The sequence below is a fragment of the Bufo gargarizans genome, chromosome 1 (genome assembly GCF_014858855.1).
Source record: "Bufo gargarizans isolate SCDJY-AF-19 chromosome 1, ASM1485885v1, whole genome shotgun sequence".
Taxonomy (NCBI): domain Eukaryota; kingdom Metazoa; phylum Chordata; class Amphibia; order Anura; family Bufonidae; genus Bufo; species Bufo gargarizans.
In genome coordinates this window covers 220443566-220471138 of record NC_058080.1, presented here as the reverse complement: position 1 = coordinate 220471138, position 27573 = coordinate 220443566, and the positions used below count along the sequence as shown (strand labels likewise).

General features: G+C 42.8%; 1 protein-coding gene across 50 annotated transcripts in view; it reads left to right on the top strand.

The window, feature by feature from the left end:
* The window catches only part of ANK2 (ankyrin 2), a 524175-nt gene that overhangs the window by 414225 nt on the left and 82377 nt on the right, over positions 1-27573 (top strand). For 25 of the 50 annotated variants that reach the window (XM_044301541.1, XM_044301518.1, XM_044301550.1 and 22 more), the window contains 8 exons: positions 50-148; positions 800-997; positions 3209-3307; positions 7812-7910; positions 10323-10421; positions 18170-18268; positions 23733-23805; positions 26983-27127. In XM_044301541.1, coding sequence (XP_044157476.1) covers positions 50-148; positions 800-997; positions 3209-3307; positions 7812-7910; positions 10323-10421; positions 18170-18268; positions 23733-23805; positions 26983-27127 — 911 coding nt within the window. Of the gene's footprint in view, positions 1-49; positions 149-799; positions 998-3208; positions 3308-7811; positions 7911-10322; positions 10422-18169; positions 18269-23732; positions 23806-26157; positions 26215-26982; positions 27128-27573 lie in introns of all 50 variants that reach the window. The other 25 variants (XM_044301490.1, XM_044301465.1, XM_044301421.1 and 22 more) reach the window with 5 other exon arrangements.

The following is a 27573-nucleotide window of genomic DNA, read 5'->3' as shown; positions in this document are numbered from 1 at the left end:
CTTTAATAACTAACTGGTTTAACCCCCATAATACACACGCCCTTTGCAGAATGGGCTCACACCCCTCCATGTTGCCGCTCACTATGACAACCAGAAGGTGGCGATGTTGCTACTGGAAAAGGGAGCTTCTCCCCATGTCTCAGCCAAGGTGAGATCTGAGGTCACTTTTGCATGTCCGCTTGTATTTTTACAGTGACACAGATTCACTTTTTACCTTAACCAAAGCATTAGTAATCAGAAAATTACTATAGTATGGAAGTCAGTTTTCATACATTTAATTTTAGTAGTTAGGGAGCATGATAAGGGGTTTATATTGCATTCTACAATTACAGGGGTTAGGTTAATATTGTGTACAGTTTATAGTTACATACAGTAACCCGTGTATCAATTACACGTACTGTACCAGGTCACATATATTATAACCTCCTTCGGGGGATGCATGGTTTTTCTTTGTGTTGTGTTTTTGAAGTTACACTAGTATTGCATCCAACAAGGTAGAAATGTAAAAGGCTTTACTTTACATTTATCGTTATCAGGAGAAGAGTCAGCGTGACTCTTACTGTTCTCCTAAATAACCTCAGTTCATCCACTTTTTCTTGAAAATGTTGCCTCCACCGATTCATGGTAGCCCATCTCTAATTGTGAAGGGCACAATAGGGGTCTAGACAATGGTACTGTGTGCATACTAGAAGACGGCATAGCACAGCATGCAATAGGAAGCGAGTCAGTTAGGTATGTAGTAAAAAAAACATTATAGGGAAATACTTATGGTAATTCTTTGACTTTTCTGATGTTGTAGAATGGTTATACACCTCTGCATATAGCTGCCAAAAAGAATCAAATGCAGATAGCCACGACATTACTAAACTATGGGGCAGAGACCAACATCCTAACCAAGCAAGGAGTCACCCCACTTCATCTGGCAGCCCAGGAGGGACACGCTGACATGGTTAATCTTTTGCTGGACAAGCAAGCTAATATTCACGTTGGCACTAAGGTGAGATTTGTTTAACCAAAAGCGGTCACTGCTAAAACTAACACGGACGCTAATTTCACATTTTGCGGAGTTCTTGCACATACTGCACCGCAATCCAAAGGGGAGTACAGTACAATACAAGTCTATGGGATTTGAGATAATTCAGATACCGATTTGTTGATGCAGACCACAATTTCATTTCTGCATCATGCCTATTATCTGCAGATTATTCACAGTTTAGAGGTAGATTACTTCCATTGCCTTCAATAGTTTACAGCTGCAAATGTATCCACAATAATCTACTACAAATCTACAACATGCGAACTAAAGGCCCTACGAAACTGCACAATTTCGGTAATACGAACGCTCGTTCCCGATAATCGGCCTCTATAATCAAGCAGCTGATCAGCCGATGAATGAGCCGTTGGCTGATTGGCATCTTTCCTTAGGATGAAAGATGTATGATTATGGACAGCACATCTTACTGTGTATTTAGGGATGTGCTGCCGATAATGAATAGAACAGAATGAGGGAGGAATGCGGTAGAGATCATTCTTCCTACATTCAGTATGCATCAGTCTGTGTGATCAGGCCAGAGCAAACGAGTGCCGATGGATGTATTATCTTCCTTCGACACTCGCACTGCCTGAAGATCGGGCAGTGTAATACCAACCTTAGCCTAAAAGTTAAAGCCGATCACCAAGCTCCCTTTACTGAGGTACATTTGGTTCAGTCATGAAGTTTTAGTGTTTATTGCTTGTAGTTTTTTTAATAATTTTATTTTTGCTGTAATGGAAATTGGTAACACATGACACAATGACTTCCTCTGAGCTTATGCTTATACACAGTCAGACAATCTAAATAAGCAGTGTTGCAGTATACAGCATGGGGAAAGGACAAATCAGCAGCCTAGGCCTGCAACGGGACTAGGAGTGAATTCTGAACTAGCTCAAAATCATAAAGTTACACATTTGGGTACTAAAATTAGCTTAAAATTGGCTTGCTCCATGGTACTTTTCAGTGCTTAATTAAAGAAGAACTCACGCAAAAATATTTATTCTCTGACCTGAAGGTACATGATGTAATCTGTAGTGAATGTAATCTTCTTACCAGTGACTGTATTTGTGAGGTATCCCCTCCCTTCTGATCCTCAGCTGTGTCATGTGACCAGCAATCAGACTCTCCAAATAACCCATCTTGTGTATAGATAGGAAGCTAGTTTCTCTATGTATTCCTATGGGATCTTCAATGTATGTGCCTTAGGAATTAATAAAGAAGTATCTGACTTACTTTCCTGTGTCAATTGGAGATCAGCGAGTTGGTCACATGACACAGCTGAGGATCAGAAGGGAGGAGGTAGCTCACAAATACAGTCACTGAGAAGATTAAATTCACTACAGATTACATCATGTACCTTTCTAAAAGGTCAGACAATAACAATTTTTGCGGTAGTGCTTCGTTAAGTATAGTCATGTAAATCAATGTGGAATGAAAGCATGCCCCAGGGAAATTTCACTCAACTAAAAAATAAGTCACTTAAATGGAAGGCATGCTAAAAAAAAAATTATTAGACTGTATTGCAAAATTTTGATAAATAGTTTCTTTTAGAAAAATGCAGATCGAAATAAATATCTATAGGCTCTAGAACTGTGTAATTTTTACTGAGGTTTTGATATACTTGCCATGTATAAGGTCGACAAGTAGTCCTTGTGAGATGCAGCGGCCAATTAATGTAAGGCGAGCATGTCCAGTGTAGAAAACATGCTTCTGTGAGTGTGATTTCTTGTAATGGATACTGCTTGTTTCAGATATACTTTATATAATTCTGTGTGTCTCTGTATAATCATGCATCTACTGAATTGTACTGGCATAATGCTGTCACTATAATTCTGTAGAAGCAAGGTCAGGCAGAGACACACAGCATTATAAATCATTGTAATGCCGTGCGTTCCTGCGAAACAAGAAATGTCAATAACGGGAACTCACTCTCCCACACGGAACCGATTTTCGCATAGGTCACTCATCTGAAAGTGAATTTTGTTATAAATATGTTCATAATGTGCCTTATAGCTAGCCACAGATGGAGGCTAGGTGTCAGCCCAAAGCCCCCGGGTCTCCCTATATGGCCAAGCATGCATGTGAATTTCCATATTTCCATAGGGAGTAGAAGACACGCTGCTGCCAGCAAAGGATTGGGCAATATGATCTGTATTATTTTTATATTGTACACAGAATGGACTGACTCCATTGCACCTCGCAGCCCAGGAGGACAAGGTGAATGTATCTGAAATACTAGCAAAACATGGGGCCAATCTAGATGCTCAAACCAAGGTAACTATGCAACAAGACTGTTGGCTGAATGTTCTTAGGGTACATTTATGTAAACCTAGGGGAGAAATGAATAAATGATATGCACCTTGGTAAATTATTTTTGCCATGTTGAATGGTAATTTTTTATTGCCACAAAATCTCACTAAGGTTTTTCAGCATATTATAGAGCAGGAGGAGCTGAGCAGGTTTATATATAGTTTTGTGGGAAAAAATTCTGTAAAACTTGTAATTTATACATTAAGTCTCTGCTCTTTTTGAAGTTAAGACCACCCCAGTGTACAGCAATCAGTGACTGACAGCTACCTCTGTATACAGAGAAAAGGGAATCCTATTAATCACTGATAAGAGGGCCCCTGTGTACAAATGAAGTCAGAAAGAACATAGGGGCACATTTATTAATCCTTTCTACCCGGGCCAGTTTTCACCTTCCTGCCCAGGCCATTTTTTGCAAATCTGACATGTATCAACTTATGTGGTAATAACCTTGGAACACTTTTACTTATCCAAGCCATTCTGAGACTGTTTTCTCGTGACACATTGTACTTCACGACAGTGGTAAATTTGAGTCAATATATTTTTCCTTTATTTATAAAAATAAAAACCCAAAATTTACCAAAGATTTTGAAAAATTCACAATTTTCTAAATTTGAATATCTCTACTTTTAATACAGATAGTAATGCCTAATAAAATAGTTATCAATAGTTATTTTTAGGATGTTAGAAGGCTTAGAAGTTTAGAAGCAATTTTTCAAATTTTCAACAACATTTCCTAAACCATTTTTTTAGGCACCAATTCAGATATAAAGTGATTTAGAGGGGCTTACGTAATGGAAATCACTCAAAATTACCCCATTATAGAAACTACACCCCTGAAATTATTCAAAACTGATGTTACAAACTTGTTAACCCTTTAGGTGTTCCACAAAATTTCTAAATTTCATATTTATGCAGATTTTTCATGTTAATCAATTTTTTCTTGCAACACAGCAAAGGTCAATAGAAAACTAAACCTCCATATATATTACTCTGATTCTGAAGTTTACAGAAATACCCCATATGTGGTAGTAAACTGCTGTCGGGGCACGTGGCAGTGGTTAGAAGGAAAGGAGCGCCATATTGTTTTTGGAGGCAGATTTTACTAAAATGGTTTTTGGGCACCATTTTGTATTTGAAGAGACTCTGACTTACCCCTACAGTGGAAACCCTCAAAAGGTGACCCCATTTTGGAAACTACACCCTTCAAAGAATATATTATGGGGGGTACTGAGCACTTTGAACCCCTAAGCATTTTACGGAATTTGAAAACACTGGCTGTGAAAATGAAGTTTCATTTCTTCCAATAAAATGTTGCTTTAGCCCCAAATTTTTCATTTTCACAAAGGGTAACAGGAGAAAAAGCACCCAAAATGTGTTACCCATTTTATCCTGAATATGGCAACACCCCATCAGTGACGGCCAGTTTGCAGTGTTCGCCAGCGAACACATGCGATCTGCCATCTTAACTGACAAGTTCGGCGAGGCACAGGTAAGTCCTTACCTGTGCCTGTGCGCGAGTCGGTGTGAAATGAAATGTTGTCTCCGGGAGCAGGCAGTTCCGAGAGCAGCCTCCGGGGGCCGTTCTCGTAAGGCCTGCTCCCAGAGACCGCATTTTATTTCAGACCGGCTCGTGCACAGGTAAGGACTTACCTGTGCCTCGGCAGACTTGTCAGTTAAGATGGCAGATCGCATGTGTCCACTGGCGAACACTGCAAACTGGCCATCACTGCACCCCATATGTGGTGGTAAACTGCTGAGGGGGCACATGGCTTTTGCAGCACAGATTTTGATGGATTGGTTTATGGGCACCATGGGTTTTTATTTTTTTAGTGATTGTCTTATGTGGGGGCTCATTTTTTGCGGGTTGAGGTGACCTTTTTATTGGTACCAATTTAAGGTACATAAGACTTTTTGATCGCTTGGTATTACACTTTTTGTGAGGCAAGGTGAAAAAAAGGGCTGTTTTGGCGTAGTTTTATAAAAAAAATTTTTACAGTATTCACCTGAGGGGGCATATAATTTTTTTACGGATGCAGCGATAACCAATATATCTATTATTTTTGTTAAGTTTTGCACAGTAAATGCATTTTTTGGATGATTGTCTTAGGTAGAGTCTAATTTTTTGCAGGATGAGATGACGGTTTGATTGGTACCATTTTGCGGTACATACGCATTTTTGATCGCTTGGTATTAGACTTTTTGTGAGGGATGGTGACCCAAAAATACATCAATACCTAATATGTATACTTTTCTTTTTTTCTATTTTTTTTACAATCTTTTTATCACTTAATTATGGGCAAAGAATGCTTTTTTTGTTTTACTTGAAACTTAATTTTTTTTTATTATGCAAAACTTTATTTAAACTTTTTTTTTTCCACAAACGTTTGCGGGTCTGATCCCCTGTACAATGCATTACAATACATCTGTATTGTAATGCATTGGCTGTTAGTGTATTACTAGTATAATACACTTACATCCTTCATTCCTGTGAGATCCAGAATCTCACAGGCTAACAGGGAAGGCAGCCACGATGCCTAAGGAAGTCATCGGGCTGCCGTCCCAGCCATCGGGTCCCCGTCACAGCAGCATGGAGACCCGATGGGGACAGGGAGAGAGCTCCCTCCCTTCACACACCCCGTACATGCTGTGGTCAGCGCTGACCGTGGTATAGTGAGGGTTAATGCGCCTGCATAGGTGTTTTCACCGATGCTGGCGCATACAGCAGGGGTCCGGCTAACAGGAACAGCCAGTCCCCTGCAGCTGATCGGATGGGCGCAGCTCCTGCACCTGCTCGATCAGCGCGCCATAGTACTACAGCGCTGGTCGGGAAGTCACTTCCCGCAGCGCCGTACTATTATGGTGCTGGTCAGGAAGGGGTTAAGACCAGCATTTTAGACACTTGTCCTAATAAACTCCGAAGCTGGCGATGGTTCTGCCAAAGTTATGAAGAGGTGCCAGTTTACTGAATATTTTCCCATAAAACTATATACCCATCTGCAGAGCTGTTTTCGTAGTCCTAGGGCCCTTGGAGCGGGAAAATATAAATGTCTCAGCCTGGAGAGGCTGAGAAGCCACTCCAGGCTTGCTCAGCTAACTCCTCCTAGAACTCTTTAGAGCTCCCCCTCCTAGCAGGAAGTAGGACCAGCCCACTCCCACTAAGAGGAAAGAAATGGAATGGTAAGCTCCATTCCTAATGCCAACCACATCTTATTATTCTTGAAGCATACGGGAGATACATAACAACATGACATTTATGCAAAATATAACAAAAAATTGCAGATACCCTATATGGGAGATTGCAATTGTCAGCATACAAGAGGATCCTGGCCATGAGATTGAGCTACTGAGCATGAATAATCACCAACACCGGAAACATCAGATGGACATTCCGACAGATAAACAAAAGAACACCAGGGGGAATCTTAAAGGGGTTCTCCAGGAATTAAGAAAATCGAAATACCTAAATATTACTTTATTATAAATATATTCCCAAATACCTTTTATTAGTTATAATGGCTTGTTTTGTCTGGGGAGAAATCATTAGGAGAAGTAAAATGGCCGCTGTCCCATTAGTGCACACAAAACCTGTCCTAATCACACAGGAGGACACAGCCACATACCCACCTCCTCTCTGAACTTCATGTCTCCTCATGAACTCCATTCCTACAGAGATTCAGCTGAAGATCATATTAAACTGTATTCAGGACCATAATCCCTGACAAGAAGGAGAGGAGGATGAGGCAGCTCTTTACCTCAGTGTTGTGAAGTAGCTTGTCCTCCTGTGAGTAGGACAGGTTCTGTGTGCACTAATAGGATGGCGGCCATTTTATTTCTCTTAATGATTGCTCCCTAGAGACAATTAGCTATTATAACTAATGAAAGGTATTTGGGAATATATTTATAATAAAGTAATATTTACGTATTTTCATTTTCTTAATTCCTGGAGAACCCCTTTAACAAGAATGTAACAGCAATATCTAGACACAGGATCATTAAATAAAATAGTTCCAATTAAAAACCTGTTTTGTTTGTGATCTAACAGAATAAATTAATAGTTCTTCGTGGGGCATGTCCTTCACGAGTGCTATTACCTGGTAGCAGTTTATCACATCTGGACTTGCCATCATTTCCAGTTCCATGTACAGATGCAGTGTGGCAATTAGCGTTGAACCATGAGCATTACCCACTGATGCTAACACGTGTAATAGCAATAGAAATATCTTGTGATCTAATCATTGTAAATGTATAACATAGTATATAGAAAGTTTTGTAGAGATGGTTGCATCAGCGTTTAGAAAGACTGTAAATCTATTATGTATATATGTATATAATGCAGCTTGTTATTAATTCTCCAAATTAGCTTTAATCTAGATTTTAGCCATTTTCTTTAATTATCTGCATGTCAAAAGGCCACGAGCTGTTCATGGTGCTTCTGGTTCTCAGTAAATGAATATCTTCTTTTTTCCAGCTGGGTTACACACCACTAATTGTAGCCTGTCACTATGGAAACATAAAGATGGTGAACTTCCTTCTGTCGCACGGAGCTGGTGTCACTGCTAAAACAAAGGTATATCTTCTCCATAGCTGATTCTAGCATCTCTGCTCCCTGAAGGGAAAATTAAAATGGCACCCCAGTGCCAAATTCTCAGTCCAACCCCGGCCCTACTGCTAAAGATGTATTTGGGTGTACATTACATACAGCTCTAGCAAACATACAGGAGTATCTGATCTTTCTTTCCTCCTCTTCTCCATTCGGACCAGTCTGCGATGACAACTTTTTTCAGCTGTGTCTCGTTTCTGTAGAGTTTGACACATAGACGTTTTAGGTTCCTTACTTTTTCATCATCCTACCCCTCCTGGTGCCCCCAAATTGTTATCCTGAAATAAGGCCCACCCAGGGGCGGACTGGCCATAGAAATTTCCCAGTGGGCTGTCTCAGCAGTCAATTGAGTACAGCGCAATCTGGTGTTCTCAGCATTAATGTTATATACTGGATTGTGGTATTTGGTTCTGTTGGGGCGGTATTTTGTCCTTTCCTACAATATTGCTGGCCCCATCTACTTATGTTGGCTCTGCCTCCTGTCAATTTGGACCTGCCTACAACATGGGGCCACTTTTCGATTTTTTTCCAGGGCCGCTTTAAGTTCCCAGTCTGCCCCTGTGCCCACCAATAGTGCTCCCAGTTGTAACCAGACCTCTCTATAAGGCACTTCATAAGGCCTATGTGTAAGGCACCCCCGTGAAGTTCCTCATTCATCCAGGTCATGGCAACTGGCGTTTCCCTAGTCAACCAACTGGCTTTCTCAATTACAATGGCGTGTATGAGAATTCTCCCGCATTAAATACTGGTGACTTGTGCTTCAGTCATGGAGGTAAGGTTGATCGCATTTGCATGACTGAAGCACAAGTAAAAATACAACTAGTCCAGTTGATCTGAATTTGTATTACTGGTGAGGCCCCCTATAGTTTCCCTAATAGTTATTATGCTTCTTTATACTGCCTACAATATTAATAATTCCCCTCTGTAGTTATATTGCCCACAGTATTTAGAGTATAATACTCCCCTGCAGTGCCCCCAGTATTTGCAATGCCTCCTTTTAGTGCCCCCTGTATTTTTAATGCCCCTGCAGTGCCCCCTGTAGTCATCTAATGCCCCCCACAATTATAATCCCCTGTAGTGCCACCTGAATTATAATGAACCCTGTAGTGCAGTATGTATACTTTCATATCTGCGCTCTTGAAATCCGCTTCCGTTTTGTCACCATTCATTGTCAATGCGGACAAAACTGAACAAAACGGAATGCACCAGAATGCATTCCGTTCTGTTTGGTTGCGTCCCCATCGCGGACAGGACAACGCTGTAAGCAGCCTTTTTCTGTCCGCAATGTGGTGCGAAGAAAGATGGATCCGTCATGATTCGCAATGTAAGTCAACGGGGACGGATCCATTTTGTCGGACACAATAGAAAACGTATCCGTCCCCCATTAACTTACAATGGTTTTAGTGACGTCATGGCTATTTTAAAGATAATACAACCGGATCTGTTCATAACGGATGCAGATGGTTGTATTATCGTGACAGAGGCGTTTTTGCTGATCCATGACGGATTCAGCAAAAACGCTGGTGTGAAAGTAGCCTAATGCTTTCCCACAGTAGTGCTGACCTATATAAAAAAATTCCACTCGCCTGACGTTCCGCTCCGTACTGCTGGTTTTGATTCAGACCACAGGCCTCTTCCATGCTATTACCTGAGTTGCCATGTCCAGGGGCAAGCCATGGTATCACAGCGACCTACTGCAGCAGGTCTGAGGAGGTGCAATGATGTGATAATGAACGACTGCGTCATTCTACTGCCTCTTAGGCTTCATGCCTAGTGGCCTGCAGCCTATGAGTCTGAATGGCATGGACAGGAGCCATAGGCTCCAATGGTCTACTGTAAACTGCTGCCCTCTCAAGGCATGTAGGCCAGTGCCTGAAGCAAGATGGTCATCTTGCCTCATGGCAGATGCGGTCCTGGATCTTTCTATTTATCTACAGTTTAAAATGTGAACAGCTTTTAGTAATTAGTAAATTAACCCTAGTATGCAGTAAGCTACTAGGCTCGTTCCAGGTAGCGTAGCCCCGCATTCATTATTTTACTCTGGGGACTCTACCAAGGGTCTACGTCACATCACATGCCAGAAATGGCAGTCTTAACAATGGCATGTCTATGCATTAGTGTTGGAGTCGGAAACATAACACCCCAACTTCTGTCAATATATATTTTTAAATAATCAGCACCTATTAAATAAAATAAAAAAACTAAATGGTGTTCACAGGTGTGATTATCTTTAAGGTTGGGTAGAGTGTTAGGCCACATAAAAGGATCTATGCTATCCATTCATCAGATTTTATTTAATTAAACGCCTCATCAATAGTTAATTGATCATTTACCATTTAACTGTTGATTTATTCATATTTCTCCCTTGTTGTATGATAGAATGGCTACACACCGTTACATCAAGCTGCTCAGCAAGGCCACACACACATTATAAATGTGCTGCTGCAAAATGGTGCAAAGCCCAATGCCACTACTTCGGTAAGTTTGTACCTTTTTTCTTTCTACTTTGAATATTTCTTATTTTTGTATTTCAGAGGAGCTAATGCAGTTACATTCACGTGTAAATACTGTATGTATATGCCTTTAAAGGGGTTGTCCCATTTCAGATACCTAGACCCTATTCACAAGATAGGGAATAAGTGACTGAACATCCGGGTCTGACCGCTGGGGCCCCCACCAATCACGAGAGGGTTTCATGCATGTGAGATGCCAATAGGAAATTATAAAACTCCCTACAAACACAGTTTTTTTTGTAGTGGGGTTTTAAGACAGTTTCCAGGTGTGTTTTTGTACCTTGGTGTTTTCTTCAAATCGTATGTGGAATTTTTTCAGGTATATTGCTATAGACTTCTCTAGAAAAAAAAAAGCATTAAAACATTGTGTGACTAAAAATTGTCAACCCCCTCCCAAAAAAGCCGAAAACACCAAAAAAGGAATATACAGGAACCCTCAGGGTGATTTTACAGTTTTTTTCTTAAAGGCCACCGTCTTTTGAGTCGGTGGATCCAGCAGGAAGGATATGTATAAATAATGATGAGCAAAGTTTTCAAAAATTAAATTTGGCTGCTTCAACGAACTTCGGATTCGTTGTGAAGTACTTCTTCACAAATTGCACTCCATTGTATGTAGCGGGCACAATGACGGGTCACGGCGATCACGCTGCCCCCTGTTATTGAACCCCTCAGATGTCACAATCAATGCTGATCGCGTCATCTGAGAGTTACATTAAGACAGGGGTGGCCAACTCGCGAGCCGCATGCGCACCCGTCAGTGCCTCGGTGGAAGGCTGGAACGAGGCGGAAGAGTGGAAAGGACTCAGAGTGCTGAGAGTGGGCACGTGACTCAGTCACTCACTGCAGCTCCGCCTCCTCCTCTGGCAGAGAAGGCGAAGCTTCAATGCTTATCCCCACCACCATCCGCCGATGTGCCCGCCCACGGCCCCACTCCCCCATCTGTGAGTGTGTATGTGTGTGACCTAATGCGCACCCCCAGTCTTCTCAGTGCCAGCCCAGCAGCCAGATTCATCAGACTGCAAGCTGGGTCTGTGGGGGCGGCAAGAAGTGGCGCAGCAAGCAAGAAGGACCTGCTTCCAGCTCCAGCTGCAGCCAGAGTGAGCAGCAGCCAAAGCTCCATCCATAGTAAATTAATGTTAATAATGGGCAGCAGGGCAGGGCAGTGGGCACTCAATCAGAGCAGCAGTGGCAGAGAGACTCACTTAGGCCAGCAGCAGCCATTTTATTTCGATTACAGCCGCTCTGCAGCTTTGGCTCTAATCTGGCTGCTGCTGGCCTCAGTCTCTCTGCCACTGAAGCTCTGCCTTTTTTTTTCACAGGTGCCAGTGCCCAGCACACAAAGTGTGTTTGAGCATATGGGCGGTTGTCTAAGCATGGGCGGTCATCTGAGCACATCTGAGCATGGGGCAGTCATCTGAGCATGGGGCAGTCATCTGAGCATGGGGCAGTCATCTGAGCATGGGGCGATCATCTGAGCATGGGCGGTAGTGTTGGTCGAGCACCAAAGTGCTCGGGTGCTTGAGTAGAACACCTCGGTTGAGCACCCGAGCACAATGGAAGTCAATGGGAGAACCCGAGCATTAAACCAGGCACCCCCTGCTCTGAAGAGGGGAGGGTGTCTAGTTCGTTCACAGGAAAAGATCAGAAATTGATGGAAACACCACTGAAATGGTTCGGGGACAGCATGGGGAGGATGTCTGGATGCATCTTGGACTCCCAGGTTGCTGCTGGGAACCATTTTGTCCGAGTAGTACGCCACTTTTACATACTGACAATAATACGCACAAAACCAAAGATAAAATCGATTTTAGAGGAAAAATTGTTACGAAACATTTTCTTGTATATTTACTTGTATATAAAGTGCAAGTGCTGCCAAAAATTACAAGGAAGAGGCACTCCTATACAACCTGTATATCACATAAAGGAGGGCCTCATTTACATTGTGGTACAATTGTTCATATAGTGGGACTCCTACACTCATAAAGCCTATGAACTAAGTGAAAAGTCTGCCAAAAATTACAAGGAACCGGCACTCCAATACACCCTTTAGTACATATAAAGGAGGGCATCATACACACCCTTGAAAAATTATGATTGATGGCCTGCTGGTGACCCTCAAAAACGATTGGAGCAAGGGCCTGCTGCTGATCTGACCATCTAAAACATTAGGGGTGAGGGTCTGCTGCTGAGCTGGCCCTCTAAAACATTAGGGGCAAGTGCCTGCTGCTGATCTGACCATATAAAACATTATGAACAAGGGCCTGCTGGTGACCGTCTAAAACATTTAGGGGCGAGGGCCTACTGTTGACCCTCTAAAACATTATGGGCGAGGGCCTGCTGGTGACCCTCAAAAACATTATGGGCGAGGGTCTGCTGGTGACCCTCTAAAACATTATGGGTGAGAGCTGCTGCTGAGCTGACCATCTAAAACATTACAAGCGAGGGCAGCTTAATAAGCATGTTGATATAAAGGAGGAGGACGAGAAAAGGGAGATTGAACCATATACCCTTTTTAGTGGTGGAATACAGTTTACTAAATACGCCATCAAAGCCACATTTAGAGTGCTATTATGTTTAGCCGCTTTCCTCTAGTGGAGTGGAGAAGTCAGGGGCAGTCCAGGCCTTCTTCATTTTGATAAGAGTCAACCGGTCAGCATTTTCAGTTGACGCGCATTTTCAGCATTTTCAGCTGATGCGCTTATCAGTTATTATGCCCCCAGCAGCACTAAATACACTCTCTGACAAAACGCTGGCGGCCGGGCACGCTAGCACCTGAGGGTGCTGGCGGGGTGTCATAAAACTGTTCCAGGCCTCGGAGAGTGTTGCCCTGCTTCTGTTGGAACTGCTGTGTGTTCCCCTTGTCTTCCCTCCTCAGTTGGCCAAGGAACTACTGGTACGTACTCTACAGCCAGCGTTGTCAGGTGGAAATTTTTGGAGCATTTTTTCCACAAGGACCTTCCTGTATTGCACCATTTTGCTCTTCCTCTCCACCACAGGAACCAGAGATAAGAAGTTCTCTTTGTAGCGGGGGTCGAGAAGGGTGAACAACTAGTAATCGTGTTGGCCAAAATGCGTACAATGCGAGGGTCATGGGAAAGGCAGCATAACATAAAGTCAGCCATGTGTGCCAGAGTCCCAACAGGGTGAGGATTCTGTTGACCAGACTCTTGGCTACTGAGACTGGACTTTGTGGAAGACATGGTGGTGCTTAGCCGACTGGAAGCATTATGTGCTGCAATCCAACCGACCACCTGATCGCACTGGTCTGACTTCGAGAGTGGTGTCCTGTGCCGCCCTGCAAACTGGGACATGAATCTAGGTATCGTGGATGAGTGTGTTTCTTGTGCTCTGGCAGCAGGCACAGTTTCACCGCGCCCAGGGTCATGGCCTCTGCGCCCACCATCAGCAGCATGGCCACTTCCCCGTCCCTTACTGCTCGCCTTGCGCATATTAAATGGTATATATGCTTGCAAGTATGTCACACGTACAGTAGCGCAGGTTTTGCAAGTGTATGTGCAAGTAAAGTACACAGAATGTCAGATATTTTTAGGATGCGCACACATTAAACAGGAGATGTAGCACAGATAATGTCGCTGTCCGCAGCGTCTATGAAAAAAGTACACTGAATGTCAGATAATTTTAGGATGCGCAAACGTTATACAGGAGGTATAGCGCAAGTAATGTCGCTGTCACCAGCGGCTAATAAAAAGTTACACTGAATTAATGTCACTGATATTTAGGACGCGCAAACGTTATACAGGAGGTTTAGCTCAAGTAATGTCACTGTCACCAGCGGCTAATAAAAATTACACTGAATTAATGTCATTTAGGATGGGCAAACGTTATACAGGAGATGTAGCGCAGGTAATGTCACTGTCCGCAGCGGACACCGTCTACGGAAATAGTACACTGGATGTTACAGATAGTTTTAGGCTGCGCACACGTTACACAGGAGATGTAGTGCAGATAATGTTACTGTCACCAGCGGCGAAAAAAATTACACCGAATGTCACAGAAAATTTTAGGCTGCACAGGAGATGTAGAGCAGATAATGTCGCTGTCTGCAGCGGCCAAACAATTGCAAGCTATTTAGCGCAGGTTGCGCTCATATATTACTGCCAGATACAACAATAGTCCTTAAAAGGACCTTTAGGTCTCGAACAAGTTTTTTCAATTAAATATTACTATTTCACTCCCTATACTATCTGTCCCTTCTTTAGCACAGCTCTCACTGACTAAGGGTCCATTCACACATCCGCATGTGGATCTGCAAAACACGGACAACTGCAATGTGCGTTCCGCATTTTGCGGATCGCACATCGCCGGCACTATAATAGAAAATGCCTAATCTTGTCCGCAATTGCGTACAAGAATAGCACATGTTAAAAAAAAAAATCGGGAACGGAAGTGTGGATCCGCACATAGTGTGGCCCCATTGAAATGAATGTGTCCGCAATTCAGTTCCGCAAAATGGAGCCTAAGACTGAGCCGAACACGTGCCATTGGGTGCTATATAGCTCCCGATGACGCGTTCCGGCCAGCCAATCACCGTAATGCCAGTAGCCAACATCGCTGCGGCATTACAGTGAATGGCAGTACTTACCTGCATGTTTATTGGCTGCGTAGAAGCCAACAAACGTGTGGGGAGGAGACTCGAGCATCGCGCTCGAGCACACACTGTGTTTGGCGGAGCATGCTTGCCCAACACTAATGGGCGTTCATGTGAGCATGGGGCGTTCATGTGAGCAATATATCTGAGAAATATATAAACACATTGTGAAAAACAAAGATTGCCAGAAGTCTCACTAAAGCTGTCTACACTACAGGTAGGAAAGGTGGTTTAAATGCACTTTTAAATGTTTGCTAACTCAATTGCAGTAATACTGACGTGTGCACGCATATTTGTGTAAATATACAGCTTGTGGCTCCTGGCAGTCATACTTTTTTTTCCTGGCTCTTTGTGTCTGTAAGGTGGGCAACCCCTGCATTAAGGCCTTGCAGGGGTTAATCAGGGGTTAAATAAAAACAAATCATCTAAACCATTTTAATTGAAGAAAACGCTCCAAATCTTGCGCTCCCTGACATGATGACATCAGCACGTCATTACGCTGGCCAGGAGCGCTGATGTTATCACTGATAAGGTCACTGTTCACAGCCAGCGCGCTGACGTGGTGACGTCACAAGTCAGTGTGCATGAGCACGTTTTCTAACATCAATATGGCCGCAACGGCCTCTACGATCAAATGGATGAGGTAAGTGTGTGTTTTTTTGTGTGTGTTTTTTTACCATAATTTCAGGAAAAATTGATTCGTTACCATTCCTCTGTAGAACTGTATGTGAATAAAAATTGATAATATAAAACATTATGCAAAATGTCATTAAAAATGGCAACACACATTGCAGATTTGTTTTTCTTGTAAGCTGCAAAAACACCAGTGGAGGCTTGTGGAAGAAAAACGTCAGGCAATGAGGGAAAAACTGGCAGGTCCAGAGCATGCTGCAATTGCAGATGACACAAATGCAGAAAACGCACCTCAAGGATGAAAAAACGCCAGTTTGTCCTGTGTTTAATAGCTACCATACACTTGCATGCAATGTCTGTAACCGGTGGTTTTGACATAAAGAATGCAGCAAAAAACACTAGCAAATAAAACACAGCATAAAACCTCAGATACAAAAAACTATGTATGACAATAGCCTGAGATAGGAGGAAAGGGCGGATAAAAGAGTAATTTAGTATTGTGGCATCTTGGCATACTTTACCCCATCTAAATAGGTATAAAATACCCTCCCCTAATGCCTAGGAAAATGTACACTATTGAATTTTTTTTCTGATACTTAAATAACTGTACTAAAAGCCCCCAAATTATAGCACCAGTCCCATAAATATAGACTGTCCACCACTACCCATATACTATTGCCAGTTGTTCTGCCCATAGTCCTCTTATAATAGTGACTGCCACAGTGCTCATTTAATAAAGTCATAGTACATCTGTAGTATTGCCTACTACAGTGTGACTTCAAAGGCTATGAACACCTAGTAATACTTTTCAATTGGTCTTTATTAAAAATATTAAAAAGTTTATGTTCTACAGCCTTCTCTTTCTTTCTTTCTCTACAGACTACCTTGCGTTCTGTTTTGCGAGGACTCCATCATGCAGCTACTCTGATGGCTGTATGTGTAGCCCTTATCTCCTTACAGCTAAATTCTTATCAAACTGAAAAAATATGGTTTAAATGAGTGTTTGTGAACTGTTAGGAGTTCAGAGATAAAGGCTACACATACTGTATAGCTATCAGACCAGCTGTCTGACAGAGTCACTGTAAAGCGGTAGTCTGCAAATGCACTAAAACTGTAGAGGGAAAACTGTTTAAAAATGTTCTAAAAAAGATTGCCATTGTCCATAGCCTTTAATAATGCTTAGCACTCTGCCTTATAATAATCTCCGCCTTAACGTCCACAAAGCACAGTGCCACTATAATAGTATATTCTGTAAGGTCTACACACTGCCTAGAATGGTAGCAGAGTCTGGCACAGTGTCTGCCTTCGAATACCTTCAGTGTCTGTTGTATAGACATAGAGAACTGGCACTGTCATCATGAGAGGCAAAATTAAGAAATCTATTGAAAATTCTACTTAAAGGGAACCCGTCACCATGAAAATGCAGTTTAATCTTCAGGCAGCATGCTATAGAGCAGGAGGAGCTGAGCAGACTGATATATAGTTTTATGGGAAAAGATTCAGTAAAACATATGATTTATACATTTAAATTCCTGCTGATTCTGGGCTTTGAAGTCCAGGAGGCGGTCCTATCAGTGATTGACAGCCTTTCTGCTATGACTGTGTATACAGAGATAGCTGTCAATCACCGATAGGACCGTCTGCTGGACTTCAAAGCCCAGAATGAGCAGGAATGTAAATGAATGACATACAAGTTATACTAAATCTGTTCCCATAAAACTAGATATCACTCTGCTCAGCTCCTCCGATTCTATACCATGCTGCCTGCAGATTACACTGCATTTTCGGGGTGACAGGTTCCCTTTAAAAGGCAAATAACTAATACAGTATCAATGGAAAGAATTCTTTATAGGAGGGGTTCACAGCTTTAATACAATTATAGGTCTTATACTATATAGTTTACATGTGCTTTAGGGCAAGGTGTTCCTCACTGATGTTTTACTGACTTATAGTCCTCTTAATTTAGAAAGCCGACTAAAACTTTCCTCTCTGGAAATGACTTGTGCTTCTCCTAAATGACTGTCAGATGTGGTTTATGCAGGTTTTTATTTCGTCAGTTCCGATGTATCCGGTCTGCTGAAGTGGACGCTGGAGCACAAAATAAGTCACTATTGAAGTATTCCTCTAAATAGGATCATTTCTGCATGTACGAGGTTTCGAAGGAATCTCAACATCTAAGCCTGCATTTGAAGGCATCTTAAGTAGCTTGTATTTAAGGCCAATTTCTGCTGGTGCGTGACAGCCTTAAAGCAGACAGCACATTTTTCTGCAGAGGAGCTGGCAGATGTCAGTGTGTTGTGTTGCTATAGGGATTAGAAAGACTTCTGAAGTGAACCACACATTGCCGTAGAGCTTTTTCCTGGGTTCGGCGCCTTGTTTTGGATGGAAAGCCTGGCTCACTCCCTGTACTGTGTGTGATCTCATTGGCTCCCAGTTTATCGCCCTCTCCACCATTTCATCTTCCCCTGCAGAATGGCAACACTGCCCTCGCGATTGCCAGGCGACTGGGATACATCTCGGTGGTGGATACGCTGAAGGTTGTCACAGAGGAGATAGTCACCACAACCACTGTGAGTATTCATCTTGTAATGCGAGGACAATCAGGACCTGTGCTTTATAAATGTGTTGGTATCATTGTCCTCCTGGAATGCTTCATGAAATTACAGATGTAGCAGGGCTGAATTTGCGGTTTAACTCTTTGGGCTGCATTGTGTGTGTAGTGGGTCATGATAGCTTGGTGGCTTGTGCAGTCCTATGTAAAGCACAGGTAACACAAGGGGATATCACAATGAGCAGGGCTGTGGCGCAGGATATACATGTTAAAGGACACACTCTGCTTTGGACATTTTTTTTCTATAATGTTCAATGATCTTCTTAGAGCACATATTGTAGTATTACTTTGAATAAACTTTAGTCGATTCTAAATACCCAAAGCCAGTGGGTTCAGCCGCCTCTTTTAGATTTGCACAATTCGCTTCCCATGTTGCATCTTCATGGGTTAAATTTCTCCAGATCTGAAACTGACAGCCCTATAGCATCAGCAGCAATACATTACAAAGCCTCTGATAGTTAGCAGCGTGCCACATCTACACATGATTCATCCCTTTGTGTCATAATTGCAGATTGGTTGGTGCGCTCAGTATCTCAAATCTCTCTTCCTGATGGATTGTGCAGCACTGGACAGTTACGGGAGTCATGCATACACTAAGAAAAATAACTACGGGGTCTTCACTAAGACCTCATGCACATAACCGTATCTATTTTGCAGTCCGCAAAACACGGATCCGCAAATAAATACGGATGACATCCACGTGCATTCCATGTTTTGCGGAACAGAACAGCTGCCCCCTAATAGAACAGCCCTATTCCTGTCCGTAATGCGGACGATAATAGGACATGTTCTATGTCTTTGTGGAACTGACATACGCAAGCAGAATCCACACAAAGTAATTTCAGTTTTTTTTGCGGACCCATTGAAATAAATGGTTCCGCATTCAGTCTGCATAAAAAATGGAATAGACGCGGAAAGAAAATGCGTTCATGTGCATGAGCCCTTATGTTTGGTTTATGTGGTCTCCAAACTGTGGCTCTTCAGCAGTTGCAAAACTACAGCTCCCAGCATAACCTGAGAGCCTGTGGCTGTCAGGACATGCTGAGAGTTATAGTTTTGCATCAGCTCTGGGGGCACAGGCTGGGGAATGCTGTCATACAGTAACATCACATAGCAATAATGCGATAAATACAGGGGATGTATATGAATGATATTTGCAGTAACGTGAACAATTTTCCATGCGGAAAAATGATTTCAATCATTGCAGTTATCTTTTAGTGTAGGATCTTTAAATCATTAAAGGGACTGGCTAGGGTTAGAAAAACATGGCTGCTTCCTACTAAAACAGTGCCATCCTCTCATCTACGGGTTAAGGGCTCATGCCCATGAACGTGTGCCGGCTGTTGCCGTATTGCGGCCCACATACGGCTGTCCGAAATACACGGGCACCGGCCGTGTGCAAACCGGATCACGAATCCAAGTGAATGGCTCCGCGATCCGGGAGATGAGGAACGGAGGCACGGATCGGAAGCGGTCGTGTGCATGAGCCCTAATTGTGGGAAATGAATAGGGATGATCTGCAATACCACTTGCAACCTGTGGCAGTTTTTTTGCAACCATGTTTTTCTAATCCTGGAAGCCCCTTCGATGTCCTGACAGTGTATACCATAACCCTGGTTGGGTGCGAGCAGTTGTCTCATCTATGCCCAAATGTAGGTATTTTGGTTATAGACAACCAATCTTCGGTATTTACGCTCAGTGAGTGGCGATATACAGGAGGTTTCTTCTTTCTAGCCATCACGGTAATCATACATTACAGACATGTACTGATGTGCCACCAAGAGTATATAGTACATCACGGTGATGAGCTCCACACCAGCGGCGACCGCCCCTTCCGCCTTTATCACATGATGCAATATATTTGTAGACTAAATACTTTATAAACTCAGAAAGATTTTTTAAGTGAAGAATATGAGAGATGTGTAATGTAAAGAAGTCGGCAAGTTGCCCCTTTTTAAAATGCCTTCAAAGAATCCATTGGCACAGAATCTGCATAATGATATGGTTGTCGGAAGCTCAGTAGTGCTGCTTTACAGAAGTGGTTGGAGTCGAGTGCCAAAAAACTCTTTCCCAAGTCTGAAACATTCCTGCCGCTCTCCAGGCATGCCTGGCCCCCATACAGGCAACGAGATGAGGTTCTTGCCTAATCAGTACTATATGTATGAATCCCCACCTCCCCTCCCCTACACTTCACTGCTGCCCACCTGCCTGCTGTTATATCTGTGCTATCTTTGTCTATGAAAATCTGTCACTGATTTGTTAAAAAGACACAAACACATTTTAACTCCTTAGCACCCCAAGGAAACCCATGCAGCTTCCTGAAAATGGGAACATGTATATAAATACATATATGTGATGGGAGACAAAGCAAGGCCGCTTTCACACCGTCAGTGTTTGGATCAGTGATTTCCATCAGTGTTTGTGATTAGGGATGAGCGAACTTCATATTTTGAAGTTCGTGTTGTGGTATATGCTGAATTGCGTGGATTCTGTTACCACGGACCATAACGCAATTCCATGATGGAATGCATTCCATTATTCATTCCGTCTTAATAGAAGTCTCTGGCCAGCATAACGGGTCCGTCCTGTTTTCGTTATGCTGGAGTCCTCTCCTGCATAACGGAAACGGGACGGATCTGTTATGCAGGCCATAGACTTCTATTATGACGGAATGAATAACGGAATGCATTCCATCATGGAATTGCGTTATGGTCTGTGGTAATGGAATCCATAATGCAATTCAGCATATACCACAACACGAACTCGAACTTCAAAATATGAAGTTCGCTCATCCCTAATTGTGAGCCAAAACCAGGAGCGGAGGCTACACAAACATAATGTATAATTGAAAGACCTGCACCTGTTCTACGTTTTTGACCCACACCTGGCTCACCCATTTTGGCTCACAATCGCTGATCCAACTGTGACCAACCACTGACTGTGTGAGAGCGGACTAAGGGCTCAAGCACACGGCCGTTGTGCGGCCGTACTGTGCATTGGGGACTGCAATTTGCGGTCCCCTATGCACTGGCAACATCCGTGCGGCGGCCAGGACGGATTGAGACCCATTCAGCTTGAATGCGTCCGTGATCAGTCTGCACCGTAAAAAAATAGAACATGTTCTATTTTTTTGCGGTGCTGAGGCACAAACAGAAACACCACGGAAGCACTCCGAAGTGCTTCCGTAGGCTTCTGATCCGTGCTTCTGTTCCGCACCGCACTGCATCTCCCGAATTACGGACCCATTCAAGTGAATGGGTCCGCATCCGTGATGTGCACACGGCCGGTGCCCGTGTATTCCGGACCCGCTGTTTGCGGACCGCAATATGGCCATGGCCGGGCAACGAACGTGTGCATGAGCCCTAAGTGGTGGTTTTGCCACTGACACATGCGGAACTTCTGCTGTGGAGTCCAGGATAACAGCGCTGAGCTGTGCATTCTGGATAGTTATGTCTGATATTGGCATTCGAGAGAGTGTGTAAGTTATGTGATAGAGCAGGGGTAGGCAACCTCCGGCACTCCAGCTGTTGTGAAACTACAACTCCCAGCATGCATACTTCCTCTGCTCTTCTCTGGACTCTCACAACAGCTGGAGTCTCGAAGGTTGCTGATCCCTGCGAAAAGTAAGTGAATTAGCTCTTTACCAGAAGAAGGAAAACTATCTGTATTGCCACCTACAGTGACAGTTTCTTCTTTCTGGAGGAGAGCTAATTTACATTTAGGGTACAACCACATGGTCAGGTTTCTGCATGCAGCTTTTAAAGCCAAAATCAGGAGTAGATAAAAGGGGAGAAAATATAAAAGTCAAATATGATGTTTCCTCTCTTTTTTATTCACTCTTGGTTTTGGCTTCTGTAAGGGATTAGGTAGCGGGGCTGTCGTCTCCTGGGTAGACGGGCACACTTTAGCAGGCACACCATAGAAATTTCAGTCCAAAAAGTGGGAATTTCGTTCAACTGGCCAGTTTTATTGTCAGTTTGTGGTACAGGACATAAAATAAAATATAACAAACAAAAATCCTCTGCCTGTCCAGCTCTAACTATACAGCAGGATAAGCCCACTGACCCAGTGCCGGCCTAATACCAGGCACCAAACCATACCACTTGATGTGTTCTTACAGGCTCCAAGTAGATGACCTGTTCCCAGGCTGAGAGCGAGGAGTGACCTTAAATAAGGCCAGCACACCTGTGGACTAATTAATACGGACAGCCCAATACCGGACTGTCCGGGTGGAGTGGGTGCCCACCCTTCTCTCCCCTCTCCAGTAACACAGGCCCTGAAAGTGGGTTCTCAACAAACCCGAATACAGAGACAACTGCACGGATCTCTGTCATTCACATACCCTGGTTGCTTTTAGTAGAACATCGAAGTGAGGACAAATATACACCCCATCCACCACTTCCTTAGACACTCTGTCACACTTCCAAAACTGCGTGCTGAAACCTGACCGTGTGGTTGTACCCCTACAACCATAAGTTCACTGAATGCACAGGTTTTACACATATAAGGCTCATGTCACATCTGTGTCGTGGCTTCCATCAACTGCAGCCTCTGCACCCTTTATACTTATGCCCCTGCCCCTTACTTTTTATGATTGCTTTGTAGTTTTCCCTCTTCTCAGATCAGTAATTTGCATGTTGATACTCCCCTCCATTACCCTGCTAGGTGCCCACCATCCAGCCCTGGAATGCATAGAGAGAACTTCTCCTGTAGTCCTCCCTATTATGTGCGCGTGCACAGGAGTCCTATCAATGCTTCCATGACTGGTTTACGGGAGCATAGCAGGGGAATGGCGATGAGTATTGACATACAAATTACTGATCTGGAGTCAGCTATAGGTGTTCTTTACATGTATTACTATACTTATATTAGGGCATGATGGCGGTGACACATTCCCTTTAAAAAGACTGTAATATAGTTAATGCATCCCCTAATGTTTACCTATAATTAGCAAATCTGTGTCTAAGATTAGAAAAACATGGCTCCTTTCTTTCAGAAACAGCGCCACCCCTGTCCACGGGTTGTGTCTGGTATTACAGCTTGGCTCCATTGAATTGAATAGGGCTGAGCTGCCATACCACACACAACCTGTGGACAGATGTGATGCAGTTTTTTAGAAGCAAGCCGCCATGTTCTTCTCACTACAGGCAACCCTTTTAATGTATGTATGGTATTGTAATAATTCTAGTTTTGAAGTAAATATGTAACCATAGTTAAGCTTGTGGTATTATGCCATGAATATTCAGACCTTCTGCTATCAGGATATCTAATGGAGAGAGGGCCAAGTCATGGTGTCTGTTCAGACCTGGGTGTGTTTCCTGCCGACCACTGTAATGCATTATGGGATGATTCACCCTATTATTGGATGCCGTAGAATAATACAATTCTCTTGCTGGTTACTGATATTGGTCTTTTGTGCGCAGACTGTGACCGAGAAGCACAAGCTGAATGTGCCGGAGACTATGACCGAAGTCCTGGATGTCTCCGATGAGGAAGGTGAGTCAGAACTGTGGAAAACAGATTGCTAGTGTGGTCGAGCTTGGGGGCTGTTCACATCATGTTTTTGCCCCATGTTTAACATATACGTTAGGGCAAAAAAGGATGCAAAGTGCAGTACACTATGATTTTCCCTCCTGCAGAGCAAAAAAATGTATATGTTAGCAGATTCATTTTTTTTGCAATGGAACCCTATGGTGGAGGCATCTGTCGGAGGCATCCGTGTAACGTATACATCATGCCCAGACATTAGATGTGGGACAAAAACGTGATATGAACACAGCCTTAGGGCTCATGCACACGAACGTATTTTCATTTCTGCTTCCGTTTTGCGGACCATATGCGGAACCATTCACTTCAATGCGTCTTCAAAAACAACGGAACGTACTCCGTGTGCATTCCGTTTCCGTATTTCCTATCCGCAAAAAAGTAGTGCATGTCCTCTTATTGTCCGCAAATCACGGTCCGAGGCACCATTCAAGTCAATGGGTCCGCAAAATATATACGGAACACATCCGTATGTCATCCGTATTTAATCCGTATTTTGCAGATCCATACTGTAGAAATGCTATGCCCAGCTCATATTGCTCATGTGTTTGGTGATTAATAAGTTACTGTTTCCGTTTCCAATCCGCAAAAAACGGATCGCATACGGAAACCATACGGAGATGTTTTGTGGAATAACAGAACGGAAGAGGACTTGAATCCAAAAACCTCAATTACGGAACAACGGTTCAGTGAAAAACGGACCGCAAAACAACAACGGCCGTGTGCATGAGCCCTTAGGTAGAAGACACCTCAGAGGAGGCTGTTAATAGAAGTATTTAGGCTGTACTTTAGTACCGGGGTACTTAACCTGTGGCTCTCCTGCTGTTGCAAAACTACAACTCCCAGCATGCCCTAATAGCTGTAGGCTGTCCAGGCATACTGGGAGTTGTAGTTTTGCAACAGCTGGAGAGCCACAGGTTAAGAATCCCTGCTTTAGTATGTGTAATTTGTTGGTAATATCATCTTCAGGGTATAAAATGTGAAGAGGCATATAGTGTACAAGTACATTATTAATGATTACTTGAAATTGACTGAATCCAAGACCGATAGAGGCTGCACTACTGAGGCTTCATGCATTGTCTGCATACCACCGCTGGCTAGGAACCAACTTGAACCGATCGTGGGTAGTTCTCTATGACAGAAATATAACTCCCAGTCCCAAGGAAATTGGAAGTCTTGATGTTCTCCAAAAGAGAAACAATATAAAATATTGTCATTTGGTACCTGTTAATGGCTGAACTAAAAAAAATGATGTTATAAGGAAAGCTTTCGAATCTTTGAGGTCCCTTTTTCTAAATTCAGTCTGTAAGATATGTTGTAACATGTTTAGTCAATTTACATCTGTAAAAACTGTCCCTTTAACTGCTGATAACAACCACTAATGATCCAAGGACTGGCTTACTGGTAAATTCAGCCTGTAAGATATTTTGTAATGTGTTTAGTCAATTTAACTCAGTCCTAAGGCAATTAAAAACATGGCGCTCACCATATGGTTAAAATCCTCTTTATTGTGCTTGCAGGTACATAGGAGGTTGGAAATAGCCTTGGTTTCCACCTCCTTACCTGCAAGTGCTACAAAGAGGATTTAACTGTATGGTGAATGGCATGTCTTACCCGTATGGTGAGCGCCATGTTTTTAATTGCCTTGGGATTGAGAGTTAAATTGACTAAACACATTGTTATCAGCAGTTAAAGGGACAGTTTTTACAGAAGCAAATCTGAATGTTATACAGATGTAGCAGGGTTAACACACAAACTCTTAACTGTAATTTCTTAACTCATTGCGTTATCTTGCAACAAAAGCCATTGAAAAGCAATTGAAGGTGTTTGCTTAAAGCATTTAGTTTAGATAACGTCTCATAAAGCAAGTGTGTTAACTCTACTACATCTGTAGACACAGTTCTCACCTCACTGTGGTTTTGGAGACTCTGATAACCTTGATTAATAGGATACGGCTACAATGTGAGTATTGTAAGAAGACAGGGAGAATGAAAGTTTGGGTCACTTGTGTACATATTGGGAGGTCACCGTCTGCAGTTAGGCCATGGTGTCTCTTCTGGGTAGTGCTATAGTATATAAAGCACAAGGAAGAACTGCTAGTGATAATACTATTCCTCTACGTGGCCATCCATATAGAAGAATGCTTTATTTTAGGGCCATACTGGAGCATATACAATTTCTATATTGGTATTTGCGGCTGAAAGCACTCAAGTACACGTCTGTCATGTAGGACATGCTTGTTTCCTAGATGCCAGCAGGAAACCTTCTTCATTCCCTTTACAAACTAAAATGTGCTTTATGCAGCTTTTAAATTATTTTCTGGTGACCTCTTGTCTGATGAAGAACTTCTGAGTATACAAGGTATCATTGGAGAATGTTGTGGATCTAGTGTGACTTGCAGTGGTATTGATTGTCCATGTTAGAACCGTGTTCTCGGTGCATGTACAGCGGCTTGAAAAATAACAATGTGGTCAAGCAAATAAAGTGCCAGTGTAAAGTATTATCTAAAAATGGCTGCCGGACATGCTACATATACGGTAAAGTTAGAAACAATACGTCTTTGTTTTCTGTTCTCCTACTAGTTTTATCCTAAACACAGATATTGAAAGTCCATGTCGCTCCTGTAGGCTGTCTGGCCCCTTCTGCTATGCCCTAGTAACTAGTAGAAACAGAAAAATGTAGTGCTACTTCTAACCAGCAGGGGGCGTGAAGCTTCATTAACTAACTGTACTAATATTCTATGGAATTGCAATTTCTACTTCTTCCTGGAGACTAATTGTGCATCTCCAATGTGATATATGTGGTCCTCTTCTTGTGTGTGTATGGGGGGCATCAATAGATTGATGAGTTAGATCCATAGAAGGTGTCCATAACCACATTGCAAGTGACAGAAATCAGTCATTTTGGTCATGAGACTCTGTCAGTGGTATAGCCTCCAACTTCAAGTAACCACATCTGGCTATAGACCTAAGATATAGAGTCTTTTGAAGTTTCCAGTTTTCTTGCATGTCTCTTTTAAAGTATGTCGTGTTTTCATTGCTAGTTTAATCATAATGCTTTATCGTAATTAGTATGTCATTTGTGTGCGATATGAGACATGTTTAAAGCTTCTATACTGACTTGTACAAGGAGATGACACAATGACTGGAGATGGAGGAGAGTACCTGCGACCTGAAGATTTGAAGGAGCTAGGAGATGATTCACTGCCAAGCAGTCACTTTCTGGATGGAATGACCTACCTGAGGTACAGCTTAGAAGGTGGACGCTCAGACAGGTATGCTAACGTCGCCAGGGTACTAATAGGAAAAAGTGACTATTATGGTGTTTACATTATTCAGTTACATCTTGTCTTTTTAAGAAGCCTTTTTTCCTACCTGGTCCATTAACACTGGTCACGTGCCAGGAGAAGGTCTCCGTTTCTGAGCCAGTAGTTAAAACAAATGATGTAGTTTGCTTATGTTCACGTTTCATGTCACCGTCCATCTATGTATCATCTATCTAGCAAATAATTAGGCAGCACTCGAAAATCCGGTCAACAGAGTCTTGGACCTTCTTTATTCCCCATGCAACGTTTCAGCCCAGCACAAGGAAGCATTTGCCAACCTGATTTTGCAGTACTGCCTCATTTATTTGCTACTTGAATCAAAGAATGGACCCCCTTCCTGGGGCCCATGAGGGTTTGCACCCATTCTCTTCATATTGACTGTGCTGCTGCTTTTT